This window comes from Pan troglodytes, chromosome 5 (assembly GCF_028858775.2).
Source record: "Pan troglodytes isolate AG18354 chromosome 5, NHGRI_mPanTro3-v2.0_pri, whole genome shotgun sequence".
Classification (NCBI taxonomy): Eukaryota; Metazoa; Chordata; class Mammalia; order Primates; family Hominidae; genus Pan; species Pan troglodytes.
In genome coordinates, this window is record NC_072403.2 from 104715814 (window position 1) to 104735503 (window position 19690).

The window sequence follows — 19690 nt, forward strand, 5'->3', positions numbered from 1 at the left end:
TATTTCAGATAAGATCTAAATTAAAAGAAAAATGGGCATGTTATTATGAGTTGAGCATTTCAGGCAGGAGAAAATGCCTGAGAGTGAAGTGATCATAGCATGGTTGAGAAATAGATAAAATCTAAAGTGGCTGGAACAGAGACGAGACAAGTGGTATGGGATGAGTTTAAAGACATAAACAATAGCCAGATCAACATGCAATGTGAAGACATGGTAGCATTTTATAAAAGATAGATGTAATTTAATCTATCACTGAGAAAAAAATGTTTTGACACCTGTGATGGAAACAATGGCCTGGTAGAGATTCCAGAGTACAAACAGTGAGCTTTAGGCCTGCTCTGTACAATATATATGAAGTCATTCAAATTTAAATTTAAGTACATTAAAATCAAATCAAATTTGAAATTCAAAATCTCAGGCACATTAATCACATTTCAAGTTCTCAATGACCATGTGTGGCTAGCGGAATAACGAAGATAAGTAATGTTTTCATCATTGTTGCCATTCTTTGTAGACAATACATAATAGTGTTGGCAGTGAAAATGGACAATGATTGATGAATTTGCAATACGATTTGAAGACAGAGTTCAAATATGTCTATGTACACACCCATTGCTAAAATTAAATGTAGATAGAAATTTTCTTACATGGTAATATTTGGTAATGTCCAAAAGTCAATCGTGAAGAAGAAAAATACAATTGTATCCGTGACTCAAGAATAAACATCAGTCAAGTTATCAAGAGTAGAAAGATATCAATGTAAAATTACTAAAGATTTTAGGTCTAAAGATATTTGAAAGCCAATAGACTTTGAGTGATTTGCCCAAGCATTACATTATCAAGCACAGAAATTGAGAGTAGAAAAGGAAGCCCTCCTAGGCTTCGTTCAATTCTGTCTCCGTAATATTCTTCCAGCTCTATTAGTTATGTAATCTGGTTTCCAATCGCCAGCCTACTCTCCTCAAAGATACAAATAACTGTGTCACAAGCACTATCTCAATATTTAGCATCTGATTAATGCCCACAAAATAGTTTCATGAATATTTGGATTCCAATGATAGAAAAAAGAAAGAAGAATCAACTAAAAGGTTTTTTTAAAAAAACTATGTGTTTGCGTAAAGTTTATAATGGGTGGCAAGAGATGGGTGGTCAATAAAATTAAATCAGTTTACACATATAACATCTATTTTTGCTTCTTTCACTGAAAAATATGGAGTATATAACATGCATAAGTAAAATATATGACAATATCACAAGATCTGGAAAGAAATGAAAATATGCTATTGTTAATATCTGTTTTTAGAACAGTTTTATTAAGATATAATTTGCATCCCATGCAATTCACCCATTTAAAATGTACGATTCCATTGTTTTGAGGAAATTTATAGAGTTATGCAAACATCACCACATCAATTTTAGAGCATGTGTATCACCACAAAAAGAAGTCCCATATCCATGAATGGTCACTCTCCATTCCCCCTCTCCTTATTCCCTGGACAAACACTAGTGTACTTTCTGTCTCTATATATTTGCCTTTTATAAATAGTTCATATAAATGGGATCATATAATGACTAATCTTTTGTTAAGTAATTTATTTCACTAAGCATACCGTTTTCAAGAGCCATCCATGTTGTACCAGTTATCAGTACTACATTGCTTTTATTGCTGAACAATACACTTTTCCTCTCTTATCCAAGATTTTGCTTTTTGTGGTTTCAGTTGCCTAATGTCAACCTCAGTATGAAAATATTAAAATGAAAATTCCAAAAATAAAGAAATTCATAAGTTTTAAACTGTGTACACTTCTGAGTGGCATGAGGAAATATCACACCATCACACTCCATTCTGCCATGAACATGAATCATCCTTTTGTCCAGCATATCCATGCCATAGACACTCCTTGCCCATTAGTCACTTAGCAGCTGTCTCACCAGGTCAACTGTCTGTCATGGTATTGCAGTGTTTGTGTTCAACTATCTCTTATTTTACTCAAGAATGACCCTAGAGTGCAAGAGTAGTGATGCAGATATATTGCTACAATTGTTCTACTTTATTACTAGTTATTGTTGTTACTGCTTACCTTGCCTAATTAATAAACTGTATTATGGGTAGATATGTATAGGAAAAATCATATTACATATTGAGTTCAGTGCTATTTGGAGTTTCAGGTATCCAGTGGGAGTGTTAGAAGCTATCCCCCACAGATAAGGGGGCACTACTATAGTCCATTATATGGACATACTATATTTTATTTATCCATCCATCAGTTGACAGACATGTGAATTATTCTATTTTTTAACTTTTTTGAAAGATGCTGCTAAGAACATATGTGTATAAGTTTTTGTGGACATGTTTGCATATTTCTTTCGGGTATATACTTATAAGTGGAACTGCAGAATCAAATGGAAACTCTCTTTAACCTTCTGAAGAACTGCCAGACTGTTTCCCAAAGTGGCTGCCCATTTTGCATTTTCACCAGTGATGCATGCAGGTTTCCATTTCTGCACATTCTCATCTTGTTGATTATAGCCATCCTAGTGGATGTGGGAAGTTGTGTAACATTGTGCTTCTGATTGTGGATTTAATTTCTTAATGACTAATGATGCTGAGCACCTTTTCATGTATTGATTACCTAGTTTTCCTCCGACATTAATGGAAATCCATCCTCTTGGTTGCCATTTGATGTGACCACAACCAGCACTATCCTTTTATCAATTATATATTCTGTACCTATCTTAACTGTGAATAAAGTTTGAAAAGGTAACAGTGAAAGACAATGCACAGAATTATCCATTGTTAGCTTGTGTTCTGAGGCACGTCTACCAATAAAAATGTTCTCCACATGAAAGCTATCACTTTGGGCCTAAAACACAGAAGCAACTTCGTATCAAGATGCACACTAGCCTGGTCACGAGTACCAGAGATCTATACTCTGCAAATGCCAGTTATTCTGAAAAGATGTAACCCTAGGAAGACTTTTATTATAATTCATTGGAAAATACCTGGGCTTCATAGTATGGGTAGTATACAGAAAAGGAAATGCAACCATTGAGTGATTTTATGATGACTTGGTGCTGATATTCCAAAGAGGACTACATGCTTGAAACCTGACCCAAGTGCGTACCTGAAAACCACTCAAATCAAAGCAAGTAGGGCACACAAAAGAAAATGAACTCATCACTAAATGGTGCAGCACAGAAACATACAGTAGCTGAGGAAAGTTAGGGTCAGGACAGTTAATGCAACAATAGCAGTCAAGCCTAGTGCTTTTTTGTGGTCAGTGCAGCAATGAGACAGAGAGAATGCAGAAAAAACCCAGGGATATAAAAAGTATTCAAAATATTCATGCAAGATATTTATTATGAAAAAATGATTCATAAATTTCAAAATATTTTTGCACCAAAATAAACCCATATAAACTTATAAATTGTCTGAATAGGATCTAGTTTGAGGCCCTAAAAAGGGTAAGACATCACTTTGAAAAGAGCCACTATCAGAGCAACATGAATTCTGCTAAAATTGAAGGAAGAACAAACCTCAAATTTATGGTAAAGCCTGGATGGAGGAATAGTGAAATCACTGATGCTTTATGAAAAGTTTAAGGAGACAATGCCCCAAACAAATCAGCAGTTTACTAATGGATAAATCATTTTAAGAAGAGGCAAGATGCTGTTGAAGGTGAAATCCATGATGGCAGACCATTCACATCAATTTGTGAGAAAAAAAATAATCTTTTTCATGCCCTAAATGAAGAGGGCTAATAATTAACAGCAAAAATTATAGCCAACACTACAGACATCTCAACTGGTTCAGCTTACACAATTCTGACTGAAAAATTAAAGTTAAGCAAACATTCTATTCCATGCATGCCAAACCAGTGTGCTCAGATCAGCTGCAGACAAGAGAAGAGCTTTTAATGAAAATTGTAAACAAGTGGAATCAAGGTCCTGAAACATTTCTTGGAAGAATTTTAACAGGAGATGAAACATGGCTTTACCAGTATGATCCTGAAGAAAAAGCACAATTAAAGCAATGACTACCAAGAGTAGAAAGTGGTCCAGTTAAAGCAAAAGTGGACCAGTCAAGAATAAAGGTCATGACTACAGTTTTTCGTTGTATTCAAGGGATTTTGATCTGGGCACACTGGTTTGGCATTCCGGAGGACCAAAGAATTATAACATCTGTTTATTATGAGAATGTTTAGAGAAAGTTAGCAAAAGCTTTTGCAGAATAACACCTGGAAAACCTTCACCAAAATGTCTGTCTTCACCACAACAATGCTGCTGTTCATTCCTTGCATCAAGCAAGAACAATTTTTGGAGAGTTTCAATGGGAAATCATTAGGCATTCACCTTTTGGTCCTGATTTGGCTCCTTCTGACTTTTTGTTTCCTAATCTTTAAAAGTCTGTAAATGGTGCCATGTTTCTTCTTTTATATCATGTTAATAATATAAAAAAATGCATTGCATGATTAAATTCCCAGGATCCTCAGTTCTTTAGGGAAGAACTAAATGTCTGATATCATCACTTACAAAAATCTCTTGAACTTGATGAAGCTTATATGGAGAAATAAAATGAATATGATTTTATTTTTATCCTTTAATTTCATGTTTCCATGAACTTTCTGAAGTCCCCTTGTTTCAGTACTAAATGAGCAAGGCTTGTTATATGTTTCAAGAACCAGATAACTTAGGCCTAACACACAGAAGAAGATACACAAATAAAAAACATCAGGAAGGAGGCTTTGTCACTAATTTCCTTGGTTAAAACATTTAATAATATGAAGCAACTCTGATGATTAAAGAGGATCATAACTATGATACACAAAATTTAATTATTTGTTAAACACATGTATTCAGCTCTCAGAGCTTTTTAATAATTTATAAATAGATTAAGATGGTCATACCTAAACACTTCACAGTCTTGGGGCCTAGAATGCGACCAATCTTCAAAAAGATTTCTAGAAGTGAGTCATAGGGATGTTTATATAACTAACCACTAAATTTGAATGCACCTTGAGCAGCAAGGTCCAAGAGTGCAGGATTGTATCCATTTTGCTAAACACGATTTTTCCTGTGATTAGCACAATACCTAGTTATCAAAAACTATATATTAAATGACTGGAGCTGAGAAAATGGCAATCACATATTCTGATTAGATTAACTAGAACTCACACCTTCCCAAAACACACATGCATTTTGACCATAAATCCAAACTAATACAGCATAAATGTAAAGAGGCATACAACTACAGACATTGCAAGAACATTGTCCAGTTATTCATATATACCTTCTGAACATACCAGACATGTCACCAGGTTTAGAATAATCTGTAATATATCAAGATGTGATGGGTAATTTTAAATGGCATCTTACTGGTCCCTGGTACCCATTAGTTTTGTTAAACACCAAAAATGTTTGTTGCTTTTTTCAAAAAAGTCTAGATGTGACTGAGAAAATATTTTTTCAATGTGATTAATTTTTAAAATCAATGGACTTTGAGTAAAGCAGATTATTCTGCATAACATCAGTGAGTCGCATCCCATCAGTCGAAGGCCTTAGGACAAGGACCGAGGTTGCTCAAAGAAGGAATTCTCAAGACTGCAACATAGAAACTGTGCCTGAATTTTCAGCCTGCTGCCCTGCAAAATTCAGTCTCAAAACTGAATCATCAATCCATACTTGAATTTCCACCCTGCTAGCCTGCCCTTCAGATTTGAACTTGCCCACTCCCACAATTTTATAACCTGGTTTCTTAAAAGAAATCTCTCTCTCTTTTTCTGTCTCTCTTTATCTCTCTCTACCACTACCTGTACCACTACAATCTAGATCCAAGCTACCAGAGTCTCTATCTGGATTATTGCTATGTATCAATCTGTCTATCTGTCTGTCTATTTATCTATCCACATGCATACACGTGCATGTACGCATGCATGTGCGCACGTGTGTGTGTGTGTGTGTGTGTGTGTGTGTGTGCAGGTAGCCGTGAGGGATTGGCTCCAGAAACCCTGACTCCCAGTACAAGTTGCAGATGCTGAAGTCCCTCATATAAATGGCATAGTATTTGCACATAGCCTATGTACAAACACCCATGCATTTTAAATCACCACTAGATTACTTATAACACCTAATACAAATGTAAATGCTATTAAAATCATTGTTATACTGTATTATTTGAGGAACATTAATGAGAAAAAAGTCTGTTTTTTAAATATGGTCCTCCATATCCATAGGTTCTGCCTCTTCAGATTCAACCAATCATGGATTTCTTTTGCAAATACAAAGCATGACTGTACATATATACTATTGGTAATGTTTCTCTGGAAACTCTGACTAATACACATATTTTATATTCTCAGTTAATTATAATCACCAGAATGCCTCAGTTGCAGTCCTGGAGACCTGCTTATGTAAAGTTAGTCATTCTATTTCTGTACATAATATTAGTAATAATAGGTACTATGTTTCCCAATAATGGAGATAATAAAAATAAGTTCCTAACATCAATGAGTTATTGTAAAGATAAATGAGAAAACATTAGATATTTGTTCTGAAGTCTCCTGGGGAAAATGATTCTATATAAATAGAAAGTATTATCCCATTATTCAAATAATATAAATGATTTAATACTTCATACCAAATAAAAATCAAGTGTCTCCATAGTATTACTGTGAAACTGCATTGGTAGGAAAAGCAAGCTTTGAACTTGAATATCCTGAATTTTCTATTTGTAATATTTAGATGACTTTAAGGAATGTGACTTAGGATATTTATTATTTTTACTGTGAATCTTAATGAGATAAATATTCTAGGCATGGTTGCTCAAACATATTAATATAATCCCACATTTTGGGAGGCCAAAGCAGGAGGATTGCTTTAAGCCAAGAGCCTGGGCACCACAGCCAGACCCCATCTCTAAAAAAAAAAATAGCTGGGAATAGTGGTGTGCATATGTAGTCCAAGCTACTTGGGAGGCTAAAGCAGAAAGATCACTTGAGCCCAAGAGATTGAGGCTACAGTAAGCTATGTTCACACCACTGCACTCTAGCTGAGATAACAGAATGATATCCTTTCTCTAAAATATTAAAAATGAAAAATAATAAATTTTTTGAAATATGTAAAATAGTGAAGGCAAAATGGTGGCTAAACATGTTAATTAAGGGAATTTAAAATTGGGATAAGTTACTAACTTAATAATGATGAGCAACTATTGTTCCCTATGTACTTAGAGGACAGAAATAATTTTTTTTTTCAGAAGTAGAATTTATTTATTTGTTATTTATTTGTTTCTATTTGTTTTTTTAATTTTATTATTATTATACTTTAAGTTTTAGGGTACATTCTACACTGTTGATTAACTCACATCAGTATCAGGACTATTTTTTTTTCCAGAAAATGAGTGTTAGTCATCCAATAAATCATGTTCTCATCCACATATACTTCTTTTATTGTAGATATTTAACAGAACCACTAAAAGTTATTTATGCTTATAAGCCAATAATAGGTTGCAAATAAAGTTACACATAAACATCAACTTAGTGAAAGGATATAAAAGAATTTACTTATGTAGAAACAATATAATATAATAAAAAATAACATGTTTCCATTCTCCTGACAGTTGTAGGATAAACAAAATAGAAAAGACACATTCAGCACATTTTTATTTTATTAGAAAGTTGAAATGGCAACTTTCTAATAGTATAATGTCTGCCAACGAAATGTTTTCATTATCTGGCCAGGGTAGAAAAAAGAAAATAAAAATTTAAATACATAGTTACATAAATGACTATAGTATCAAAGATGGCCTCAGTTATTTTTTTCTCAAAGCAAAAGGATACTGGAGAAATAATACATCCCTACTATTAATAGAATGCACAAGGGGAATTATAATTGACAAATCAGGGGTGGATGTGACAGGTAATCAACAATTATTTTGGACTAAAATGTCAACGCGAAAAATAGATTAATCTGAAATGAAATTAATATTCAATATTTGGTACTAAAGAAATAAACATAAGTGACATTTCAATGATGAAATAAAGTGCCTTAAAAAAAGGATCATGAAGAGTACTGGGTAAAACCTTAGTTGCAAAAGAGCACAGCTAGGGGGAATAGATGGTGATGTTGGAAATGGTCTGTCCCCTCTATGATAGAGTGATCTGACAGATGGGCCAAGTGAAGCCAAGAGAATTAAAGAGGGAAATTACATTTATGCCAAACCCATCTTCAACGTTGTCAATATGGACACTAAAATCACCTAAGATTAATAGGCTGTGTGATTCCAGAGAGAGTTGAGAAAGAAAATCTATAAATTCATTAAGAAAACCTGTGGTTTTTCCAAGAGGTTTACAAATTAAATGTTGCTAAAGTTTTATGCTAAGAGCAGATAGATACCTAGAAAGATACAAAATTGAGATGTTTTGATTTTGTAGCAGAATACATTTTTTAAACATTCAGCTCTAACTTTCTCAGACTAAAACAAATTTTCACTATATAAGTTAGGGATATAACAAGATTTATAAGTCCCAAATAAGATTCTAATTTCATAGTAGCCTTATTATCCAAGTTAATTTAAGCATTTTTAGAAAGTTGAATTTACCACTGACTCTGCAGTGTTGGTGGTAATTATTCATCATTACAGTATTTTATTATACTACATTATAAGGAACTCAATCAAAAATATACAAGTCAATATACAGAAATTCTTAGAATTTATGGATTTACACATTTGGGGATGTACTCTAACGTACAAATATATCAAAAAATATCAAATAAAGTAATTCTATGTGAGCCGAGATCGCGCCACTGCACTCCAGCCTGGACAACAAAGCGAGACTCCGTCTCAAAAAAAAAAAAAAAAAAGTAATTCTGTATTTCAGGAAATGGCTTATCTCTTTTTTTTCTGCTAATGCATTTAGAAATACCATTTCTGTATCCCTAATTTTCTTTAGCAACAATATTATTCTGATCAGAAGTAACACAGAAAATGGTTAATTCTAAACACATAACTATAGATTTTTAAAAACTAAGGTGCAACTACATAAAGTAAATTTACTCAAATTTTCACCGATTTTTAGTACATAACCTTGAACAGGATTAGATTCCAAATCATGGAATTTCATCACAGTTTCTTTAGTTTTAAAAATGCTGTCACTTCATAAATTTAGGAGAAATCTGCTTCACTTCAAATGTAGCCCATGTGCTTAGTAGCTGTGTAACAATGAGTGAAGCACTTTACTTCTCTGACCCTGAAACTTTTATCTGTAAGATGAGAATGATTATAGTACATAATCCAGATGGTTACTGTAGAAAGCACTTCAGCAAAGCACTGAACAGCATGCCTGGTACATGCTAAGTGCTGATTTCTTATTAGGCATGGTCATCATCATTAATATCATCAACTTCTCCTGGCAAATGGTCACACAACCAATACTTGTTGATTGCTGGGTGAAAATAAGGGAAGTCATTTTAGAGCATGCAAAAAGGGGAGGGGGTACTTTTTTAAAAATCCACATATAATTGAATAAAATCCCCTAGCCTTTTGAAGAAAAATCCCCTAGCTAATTTACTTTCATAAAACATTATTTTCCTATTTTTAAATGTTTCTAGAAAAGCTTATTTTTATTTATTTAAATATGTGACTTTAACTGCAGTTTCTCATGGTTTATATTCATTTATTTCTTCGCTGAATTTTGTATCCAAAGTTTCAACCAAGTTAGTGAAGTAAAAAAAAAAATTAGCCATTCAGAAATTTACCTCAGAGGAAGACTCCCTGCACCCTCTCTATACATATTCCATGATGCAAGGTAATCTGTACTAACATCAGCACTGTTACATCTTACCCCAAAATAGGGCAAAGACTTTTTGCATGAGTTATTTTAAAGAAACATAGTCACATATTTCTGTATTTCTTTTCAGAATTACTCTTACTCATTTTATTTTCCTCCATGACAAAACAGAATAGAAAGCTATAGAATATAGACATTCCAGCTTAAAGGGAGAGTTAAGTTTACAATTAAAATATTTAAAAATACACAAAAATGCATTCTTCTCTTTATTCTCCTATTTATCTTTCTCTTCCTACTTCTTTATCTACTTTTTTTTCATTTTATTAATGTCTTTCTCATTCTTTTGATAGAGCTAATGTAAACTGTGGAAACTTCCCATGGTAACTGTCTTGAGTTTGTAATCTAAAAACATGTTTTCTATTCTCTTTCAGTCGTTCGAGGCTTTAAAAGCTCTGGTTCAAAATACATAGACGACCAACTACCATCATCTCTTTCTAAGCATTGACCAAGATGACTTGTAATTTCACTTATTTCAAGTTGTTGGTTCTTCCTACACAAGGAAATTGTGTGTGTGTGTGTGTGTGTGTGTATATATATACACACACAGAGCATTTCCATATATATATATATATATAAAAAACAGAAATTTCTGTGTAACTAGTCTCAATAATTTTTTAATCTAGAAAGAGTATATATGAAGGAGTAGGGCCATATTTGTACCCTTCCTCCAACAATTAAACAATTAAAACATAAGGCATTTCATGGAATTCTAAAAATAAACCCTAGTATTGTTGCCCAATGCTACAAATCCATATAAAATACTTTTCAGATTGTCTGTAGAGATAATACATTTACTTTTCTAAATTTTGAAAGAATTGTAGTTCCTCTGAGAAAATATAAATAATGCCAACAAAAATTGTTCAAAAATCAGCTTTCAGAAAGTTCTGGTTTTAGATACACCTCAAAAAATAAACTAATCAAAAGGCATGTGAATTTTTTTCTTTCAAAAATTGCTATTATTTCAAACTTGCTTCCTTTCTTCCATGTTGCAGTCTACCAGAGCTCAGCTGGAGACTAAGCTAGAGTATTCAGAGATTTTGTCTCTTCTGGCAGTGTCCCAAGCAGTTATTTACAGAGAGCATGCCTTGGGCAGTAGTAGATGGAGACTCTTTCACAAAACTCTCATTCCAGATTACAGTACTTCCTAGTAATTCTGAATTCCTTGTAAAATGCAAATAACTCTTGAATGGGTCACTTATTTTGTGTTTTTACCCATACATCCTGGTGTGAAAATGGACTTGCTTGTTTTTATATTCTTTTACAAATACAGGTTCAAGGTGGAGATAAGGAGACTGTCTCCATGGCAAGTAAAAGAGGAAGCAGAGGCAGGCCCGTGTCGTGCATATACATACACACACAAAGAGGCCAATTTTGTTACATTAATTTCAACTCAGCCAATATTAGTCAATTGATTTTGTAGGAATAGCCACACCACCATTCCCAGACAAGTTAAAAAGAGTGTGAATTTAGTCACAAAGAGAATCAAATGTAGACTCCCAGGAAAACTCATGAAGTCTACTGGAGTACCAATATCAAGGAAGTATGTGAGGTCAATAACTCTATATTTGGAAAAACACATTTTTAATATAAAAAACTAGCAAAAAATTGAAGACCCTGGCAACAGGTTTCCCTTACAGAGGAACTCGGTTTCAGGAGGAGAAACACTGTGCAGAAAAAGACTCCTTGTTAAGATACTGGAGTTCCAGTCCTGGCTCTGTCCCAGGTCTGTCACTCACCAGCCACGTAATGTGGGGCCAGCAAATTATCATCTCCAGACTTGGCTGCCTCATCTGCAAATTAGGGGATGAAGCTGACGTTCTGTGACATCTAATAGCCTATGGGATATTTATGGAAAGAGAAAACCAGGAACTCTTTGTGTTGGTAGTTATATCTGCAAGCTTCTGAATATGATAAAAGAGACCACAAGAATAACTCTTTGAATATAATGCTCTAATAATAATATTAATATTAAATAATATATAAACATGAATGAATAATAAAGATAAACATAAACATTGCCACATTTGAAATAGAAAATGTGGACAGTCCATTTAAAAAAACCATGGACACAGATTTAAACTCTAAAATAATTTTAAGAACAAAGAGATCTTACTTTTCTGAATCTGGGTCTTACTATACTGTTCCAAGGAGTTGGTGGCACTGAAAGAAGCAACCAATGACATAATACACACTAAATATGTTTTCTTAAATATGCTATGAACTTTATACATGTGTTTTAGGAAAACACCTTTCTGGGGTCTTGCTTCTAATTGTCATTGAAGTAAATAAATATACCACAAGACCAACTATTCTTACCTCATGTAAGATCAGTATGGCAAAGTGCAAAGAAATTTCTCACCGTTTAGTCTAGATTCATAATTTAATGAAAGCTTTAAAATTTTTTAAAGTTCACAGAAGACTTTAAAAATTCTTAAACATCATAAATTAAACAAAAAGCACTGAATTCCAATCTATGTGGGAGATTTTGCTAAACTTCAGTTCTAACCCTGAGTAATTTCACTGAGGTATCACCTTTTTCTTTGCATAGAAACGCTACTCAGGTAGCATAGAGTCGTAACATTTTAGCCACTTTACAAAAAGTACCTGTACATTATAAAAATTGTGTTTGGTCATACAAGTCACAAAGTTCACAAACTTTCTAAGACAACTGGAAAACCAATAAATATTACCATACAAATTCATCATGGCATTGATTAAACATTCATTTCTCTCTTTATTAAAATCAAGGTTTCTCAAAACCAAACTATGAAAAATAAATACATATTTATTTTATTTATTATTTTTTTTTTTGGAAATGATCTCACTCTGTTGCCCAGGCTGGAGTGCGAGATCATGGCTCACTGCAGCCTCCACATCTGCAGGCTCATGTGATCCTCCCACATCTGTCTCCTGAGTAGCTGGGACTACAGGTGTGCACCACCACACCTGGCTAATTTTTTTCAATTTTTTTATTCATAGAGACAGGGTATCACCATTTTGACCAGGCTGGTCTTGAACTCCAGGGCTCAAGCGATCTACTTGCCTTGGACCCTCAAAGTGCTGGGATTGTAAGAGTGAGCCACACACCTGGCCAAAATTCCTATTTTTAAAAAATAAAATACTACAATTTATGTTTGCGCTTGAAACCCCATACTATACTATAGTCATGCTATTTCAATAGCACCTTTGCTTGAGCATAAATTATCAACATGCAATAACAGACGCATATTTCAAAACTTGAAAAGAACTTTGCCTTCATCTCCTTTGTAGTTTACAGTCATTGCCATTGGCATTTTAAAATAATGAATGCTTATAATCACGGTTTTAACACAGAATACAATTTTTGGAAGATATCAGATGTTCGAACAGCAGCATAGTAGTTGTGGGCTTATAGCTTTTAAGAATAAATTATGCTGCATGTGTTTTGAGAATGTAAAGGTTCATTAAAAAAAACAGTCACAGTTGGCCGGGCGCGGTGGCTCACGCCTGTAATCCCAGCACTTTGGGAGGCCGAGGTAGGCAGATCACGAGGTCAGGAGATCGAGACCATCCTGGCTAACACGGTGTGAAAGCCTGTCTCTACTAAAAAAATACAAAAAATTAGCCAGGCGTGGTGGCAGGCGCCTGTAGTCCCAGATACCCAGGAGGCTGAGGCAGGAGAATGGCATGAACCTGGGAGGCGGAGCTTGCAGTGAGCCGAGATTGCGCCACTGCACTCCAGCCTGGGAGACAAGAGCTAGACTCTGTCTCGAAAAAAAAAATAAAATAAAATAACTCAGAGTTTGTGCAGCTGACCTCAGGCCCAACTAACTTATAAGAAAGCAATAACATTTATTTTAGCTAAACAATTAGGTACTTGCCTAGTAAAACCTTTTAAAGTAATTACAAAATACCTACTATCTTTTAGTTCCACCATCACCAAAGCATCAATATTATTAATGTAACATGGAAATGGTATGCATACAAACTAAAAATGAGAGAGTAAGAAAACAAAGCTGGAACATTGGAACTTTGAGAGAACAAGCATATAAGGAAAGTGTAAACAAACTTTAGGAAATAATATCCCAAATTATGGGAAGGGGGGGGTTTAAAGTCAGTATGTTATATCAATTCTTAATTTTATTTAGTTAATATAGACATAAAACAAACATTTGGTTTTTGGAATTCCATAATTATGTTTTAAATTATATATTTTAAGAACTTTTAAACATTGAATCCCTTAGAGCAATAGTAAATATTTTTAAACCTCAAGAAAATATCTCAGACCTCAGCATCTGGTAAGATGCAATAATATACATTTGTTTATTATTCATTTAAAATGAAATTTGCTGGTTTCATTTGATTTTCTTCTGGAAAGATTAAACCACTACATATATTTAGACAGATATCTTGAATCCCACATTTAGTAATAAGCTGTGTTTTTTTCTCTGCAAAACATCAAAGGCATAAATGAATAATCTGTGATTCTTCTAATAGCATCTCCATTATTAAAATAAGTTGCCAAAAATTGTTATTGAATTCAGTTTAACATTTACTTTAAAAAGTAAAGTTGAGCCTGACAGACATGAGGATTTTAGGAATATTTTGCCATCTAATTTGAAAAACAAACAAAAATTTTCTCCAATAGTTTGAAAACAGAAAGATCTTATACATTAACAATTGAGGCTAGTTTCTCAATAACCATCTAGACTTAGAGAAACATCAGCAGAACTGATACTATTAGGGAAAATGACCCAATTTGGAGAATGCTGAGTAATAACACTCTACGATCTGCTTGATAGACATGAATTGGATGAGAGTAAAATATGAAATAGTGTGTCATCCAGTGCCCTCAACTTCTCTCGTCCACTTCTGATAATCACAGTTAATCAGAGTTCATCCCACTTGTCAAAATACCTCAGCATTAAGATGACAAATGATGGAAGTAGAAACAGAGACAATGATAGGAGACGATGAATGCACTGAGAGCAGCTGAGAGGGTGCTAATATCTCATAAGAGAGAGAACAAGAAGGGCTAAAAGAGAGAACTGTCAGAACTCCAAGCAGTAATTTCCTTGTTGTTGATTTTTGTTTTGTTTTGTTTTTAAACATAGCAGATAAATTGCAGTGAAAGGGAGTGGCAGGCTGCTGCCCTGTTAGGGAACCAGTGAATGCAACAAATGTTAGATTTACACAGATTTCTTAAGAGGGGCCCAAGTGAGGTCATGACATGCAACAGGAGAGCTTGTTAAAGCTCACACCTATACAGTGTGCAAAGTCATGAATAGGATGAGTTTTAATTTTTTGAAGTGTATTATCCAATTATCTTCTCCAAACCATTCCCCTCAGTTTTCATCTCCTTAAGAAGGCACTGCCTTTAAAATACATTACAAGAAAAATATCCAGAATCTGCAAGGAACTTAAACAAATTTACAAGAAAAATCAAACAACCCCATCAAAAAGTGGGCAAAGGATATGAACAGACACTTCTCAAAGGAAGATATTTATGTGGCCAAAAACATATGAAAAAAAGCTCATTATGACTGGTCATTAGAGAAATGCAAATCAAAACCACAATGAGATACCATCTCACACCAGTTAGAATGGCGATCCTTAAAAAGTCAGGAAACAACAGATGCTGGAGAGGATGTAGAGAAATAGGAATGCTTTTACACTGTTGGTGGGAGTGTAAATTAGTTCAACCATTGTGGAAAACAGTGTGAGGATTCCTCAAGAATCTAGAACCAGAGACACCATTTGACACAGCAATCCCATTACTGGGTATATACCCAAAGGATTATATCATTCTACTATAAAGACACATGCACACATATGTTTACTGCAGCACTACTCACAATAGCAAAGACTCAGAACCAACCCAAGTGCCCATCAGTGACAGACTGGATAAAGAAAACATGGCACATATACACCATGGAATACTATGCAGCCATAAAAAAGGATGAGTTCGTGTCCTTTTCAGGGACATGTACGAAGCTGGAAACCATCATTCTCAGAAAACTAACAAAGGAACAGAAAACCAAACACTGCATGTTCTCACTCATTAATGGGAAGTGAACAATGATAACACATGGACAAAGGGAGGGGAACACCACATATCAGGGCCTGTTGGGGAGTGAGGCTAGGGGAGGGATAGCATTAGGAAAGATACCTAATGTAGATGATGGGTTGTTGGGTGCAGCAAACTACCATGGCATGTGTATACCTATGTAACAAACCTGCACATTCTGCACATGTATCCCAGAATTTAAAGTATAACTTTTTAAAAAGTATCTTTCATTCAGAAAAGATTTTGTTTTGTTTTGTTTCCAGGGTAGCAATTCTAATTTATTTTATTGTCCATAAAGGAAAACCCAAAAAGAACTGGACTTGAGAGAATTTTCCTTCATAATTTCAAACTATTTGCATGAACTTTCGGTTCATCCCCCTTCCTTCATTTCTCTTTGACTATCAATAGTGTCTAGTATTATGATTATTCTTAAATTAATATTTCGTCTTTTTGATTAACACAATAAAACAGTAAGGCTTTCTGACTTGGAACTCTTCACAAAAGAAGAATACCAGAAGAAAGAAAATGTAATTGGCTAAATGGAAAGTACTCACTTGAAAGCCAGTGAAAGCACACTGTAGCCATATCTTCAGGTGTACTTTTATTCATTTTCTTTATATTTACCTATCAATCATGTTATATTTTCTTTCCTTCATTTCAAAAGACTTTCTGAAATCCACTATGGATACCACTGCTTCCATGTTAGGTACTGATGCAGATGGCAGTTCAAGAGTAGTTGGCTTAATTTTTGATTATGTACTTTTAAATTTATACTCAGATTCAAATTCAGATGAAGCCAATAGTCATAAAATCTGACGGAAGGAAGCCTGGAAAGTACCTAGTTATCAGGGATTTTAACATGATATACTGTATATGAAAGCTCTTGATAGTCTTATATTTTTCCTTTTCATGCACAATAATAATACCTGACAAAATTTAGACTGGCACAAGTATATTGTCTGTCAAAGATGCTTCAGGATTTATTTGGCTCTTAGTCAACTCACATTACTACAAGCTCTTTGATACACAGAGCACAAAACAGCTTAACACTGTTGCTATTAGTGCTCAAACCACACTGAAAACACTTCATTAAACAGCCTACTGCAGTGTAATTGTTTAATAATATTTTGATTAGGTTGTTTAGCAGACAATCTATGCTGTAAAACATTTTCTTGCTGTCAAGTGAATCACTGGTAAAAAGGCTACTGCAAAATACTTAAGAGAATCTCTTAAGAAAGAAATCATAGTGGGGGAAAAAGAAACACCTAAGTCATTCTATTCTTATTACCTACTGTATTAGTTTCCTATAGCTGCTGTAACAAATTACTTCAAATTTAGTGGCTTAAAACTACACATATTATCTTACAGTTCTGGAAATCAGAAGTCTGACATGGGTCTCACTGAGCTAAACTTAGGGTTTGCAGCGCTGCATTCCTTTCTGAAGAAGAATCCATTTCCTTGTACTTTCTTGCTTCCAAAGGCTTCGCCCATTTCTTGACTCAAGGTTCACTTCCTCCATCTTTCAACCCAGTAATGGACAGTGGGATGTTTCTCACATTGCAAAACTGACACTTGACTCTCTTGCCTCCCTCCTCCATTTGTAAGAACCCTTTAGCCCACCCAAATAAGCAACAATAATCTTATTTTAAGGTCATCAGATTACTAACCTTGATTTCCCCTTGTCATGTAACACATGTATTTACAGATTCCAGGTATTGAAACAATTATATCTTTGGGGAGGCCTTTGTTCTGCCTGCCACAACCACCATATGGCTTCATGAAAGTTAACTCAATTTTCACACAGAAACACGTTGCTTTGGGAGAGTAAAGTGGTTAGTTTACAGGGAGTGTTGTACCTTGTACATCTGTTCCTTGGTCACCCCCATTTTAGCACAGAATCTGATTTCCAGGGTTAATGTCAAGGCTGTAGTCGTTCTGAATCTTTCGATTAAAAAATGCTTATTAGATTCTTAACATGTGAAAGATAGTAGTCTGTTAGCTATCATTATAATGGTGACTACTCACAAGAAGAAAAAAGGGGATCTCATTCCCCTTTGATATTCTCTCTACTAAATACAAATACAGTGGCTCTGAAGAATACAGACATAGACTTACACGGTTTTCAACAGTTCTGCTTTCGTAACAATTATAATTTTCAAACTTTTTTACTTACTCTTGAGAGGTGACAACGTGCTGGCGGCCCTCGCTCGTTCTCAGCGCCTCCTCGGCCTCGGCGTCCGCTCTGGCCAGGCTTGAGGAGCCCTTCAGCCCGCCGCTGCACTGTGGGACGCCCTTCTCTGGGCTGGCCAAGGCTGGAGCCGGCCCCCTCTGCGTACGTGGAGGTGTGGAGGCAGAGACGCAGGCGGGAACTGGGGCTGCGCGCAGCGCTCGCGGGCCAGCGTGAGTTCCAGGTGGGCGTGGGGCTCCGCGCCCCGCACTCACTCGGAGCCGCCCTCCATCGCCGCCAGCCCCGGGCAGTGAGGGGCTTAGCACCCAGGCCAGCAGCTGCGGAGGGGGCGCCCGGTCCCCCAGCACTGCCGTCCCTCGTGCGCGGTGCTCGAATTCTCGCTGGGCCTCAGCCGCCTCCCCATGGGGTAGGGCTGGGACCTGCAGCCCGCCATGCCCCAGCTCCCCCAAGATGGGCTCCTGCGCGCCTCCCTGAAGGGCACCGCCCCTGTGCCGCAGCAACCGGTCCCATCCGCCTAAGGGCTGAGGAGTGCATGCGCATGGCGCGGGACTGGCAGGCAGCTCCACCCCTGGGCGCGGGATCCACTAGGCGAAGCCAGCTGGTCTCCTGAGTCCAGGTGGGGACTTGGGGAACTTTTATGTCTAGCTGAAGATTGTAAATGCACCCATCAGCACCCTGTGTCTAGCTCAAGGTTTGTAAATATACCAATCAGTGCTCTGTGTCTAGCTAATCTAGTGGGGACTTGGAGAACATTTACGTCTAGCTAAGGGATTGTAAATACACCAATCAGCACTCTGTGTCTAGCTCAAGGTTTGTAAATGCACCAATCAGCACCCTGTGTCTAGCTCAATGTTTGTAAATGCACCAATCAGTGCTCTGTGTCTAGTTAATCTAGTAGGGACTTGGAGAACTTTTACTTCTAGCTAAAGGATTGTAAATACACCAATCAGCACTCTGTGTATAGCTCAGGGATTGTAAACGCACTAATCAGCACCCTGTCAAAACAGACCAATCAGCTCTCTGTGAAATGGACCAATCAGCTCTCTGTAAAATGGGCCAATCAGCAGGATGTGGATGGGGTCAGATAAGGGAATAAAGGCCGGCTGCCCAAGCCAGCACTGGCAACCTGCCAGGTGGCCTTCCACAGCGTGGAAGCTTTGTTCTTTTGCTCTTTGCAATAAATCTTGCTGCTGCTCACCCTTTGGGTTTGCACTGCCTTTATGAGCTGTAACACTCACCGCAAAGGTCTGCAGCTTCACTCCTGAGGCCAGCGAGACCATGAACCCACAGGGAGGAATGAACAACTCTGGACGGGAGAAACAAACAACTCCACAAGTGCTGCCTTAGGAGCTGTAACACTCACCGCAAAGGTCTCCAGCTTCACTCCTGAAGCCAGCGAGACCACAAACCCACCAGAAGGAAGCAACTCCGAACATCAGAAGGAACAAAGTCCGGACACAACATCTTTAAGAACTGTAACACTCACCACGAGGGTCCGCAGCTTCATTCTTGAAGTCAGTGAGACCAACAACCCACCAATTCCAGACACACTCTGAGTGCTGGCTTCAAAGAGGAGAAAGCTTTAGTGCCATACAAAAGGGTGAGTAG

The 19690-nt window shown here is 36.2% G+C and overlaps 1 protein-coding gene across 1 annotated transcript in view; it reads right to left on the bottom strand.

Annotated features, from left to right (window-relative positions):
* The window catches only part of LOC134810336 (uncharacterized), a 408558-nt gene extending 389196 nt beyond the window's left edge, over window positions 1-19362 (bottom strand). The window contains exons 1-2 of the mRNA XM_063813274.1: window positions 19321-19362; window positions 18068-18603 (exon numbers count right to left, since the gene is read on the bottom strand). Of these exons, the coding sequence (XP_063669344.1) occupies window positions 18068-18603; window positions 19321-19362 (578 nt within the window). The remainder of the gene's footprint in view (window positions 1-18067; window positions 18604-19320) is intronic.
* Window positions 19363-19690: the final 328 nt, after the last annotated feature.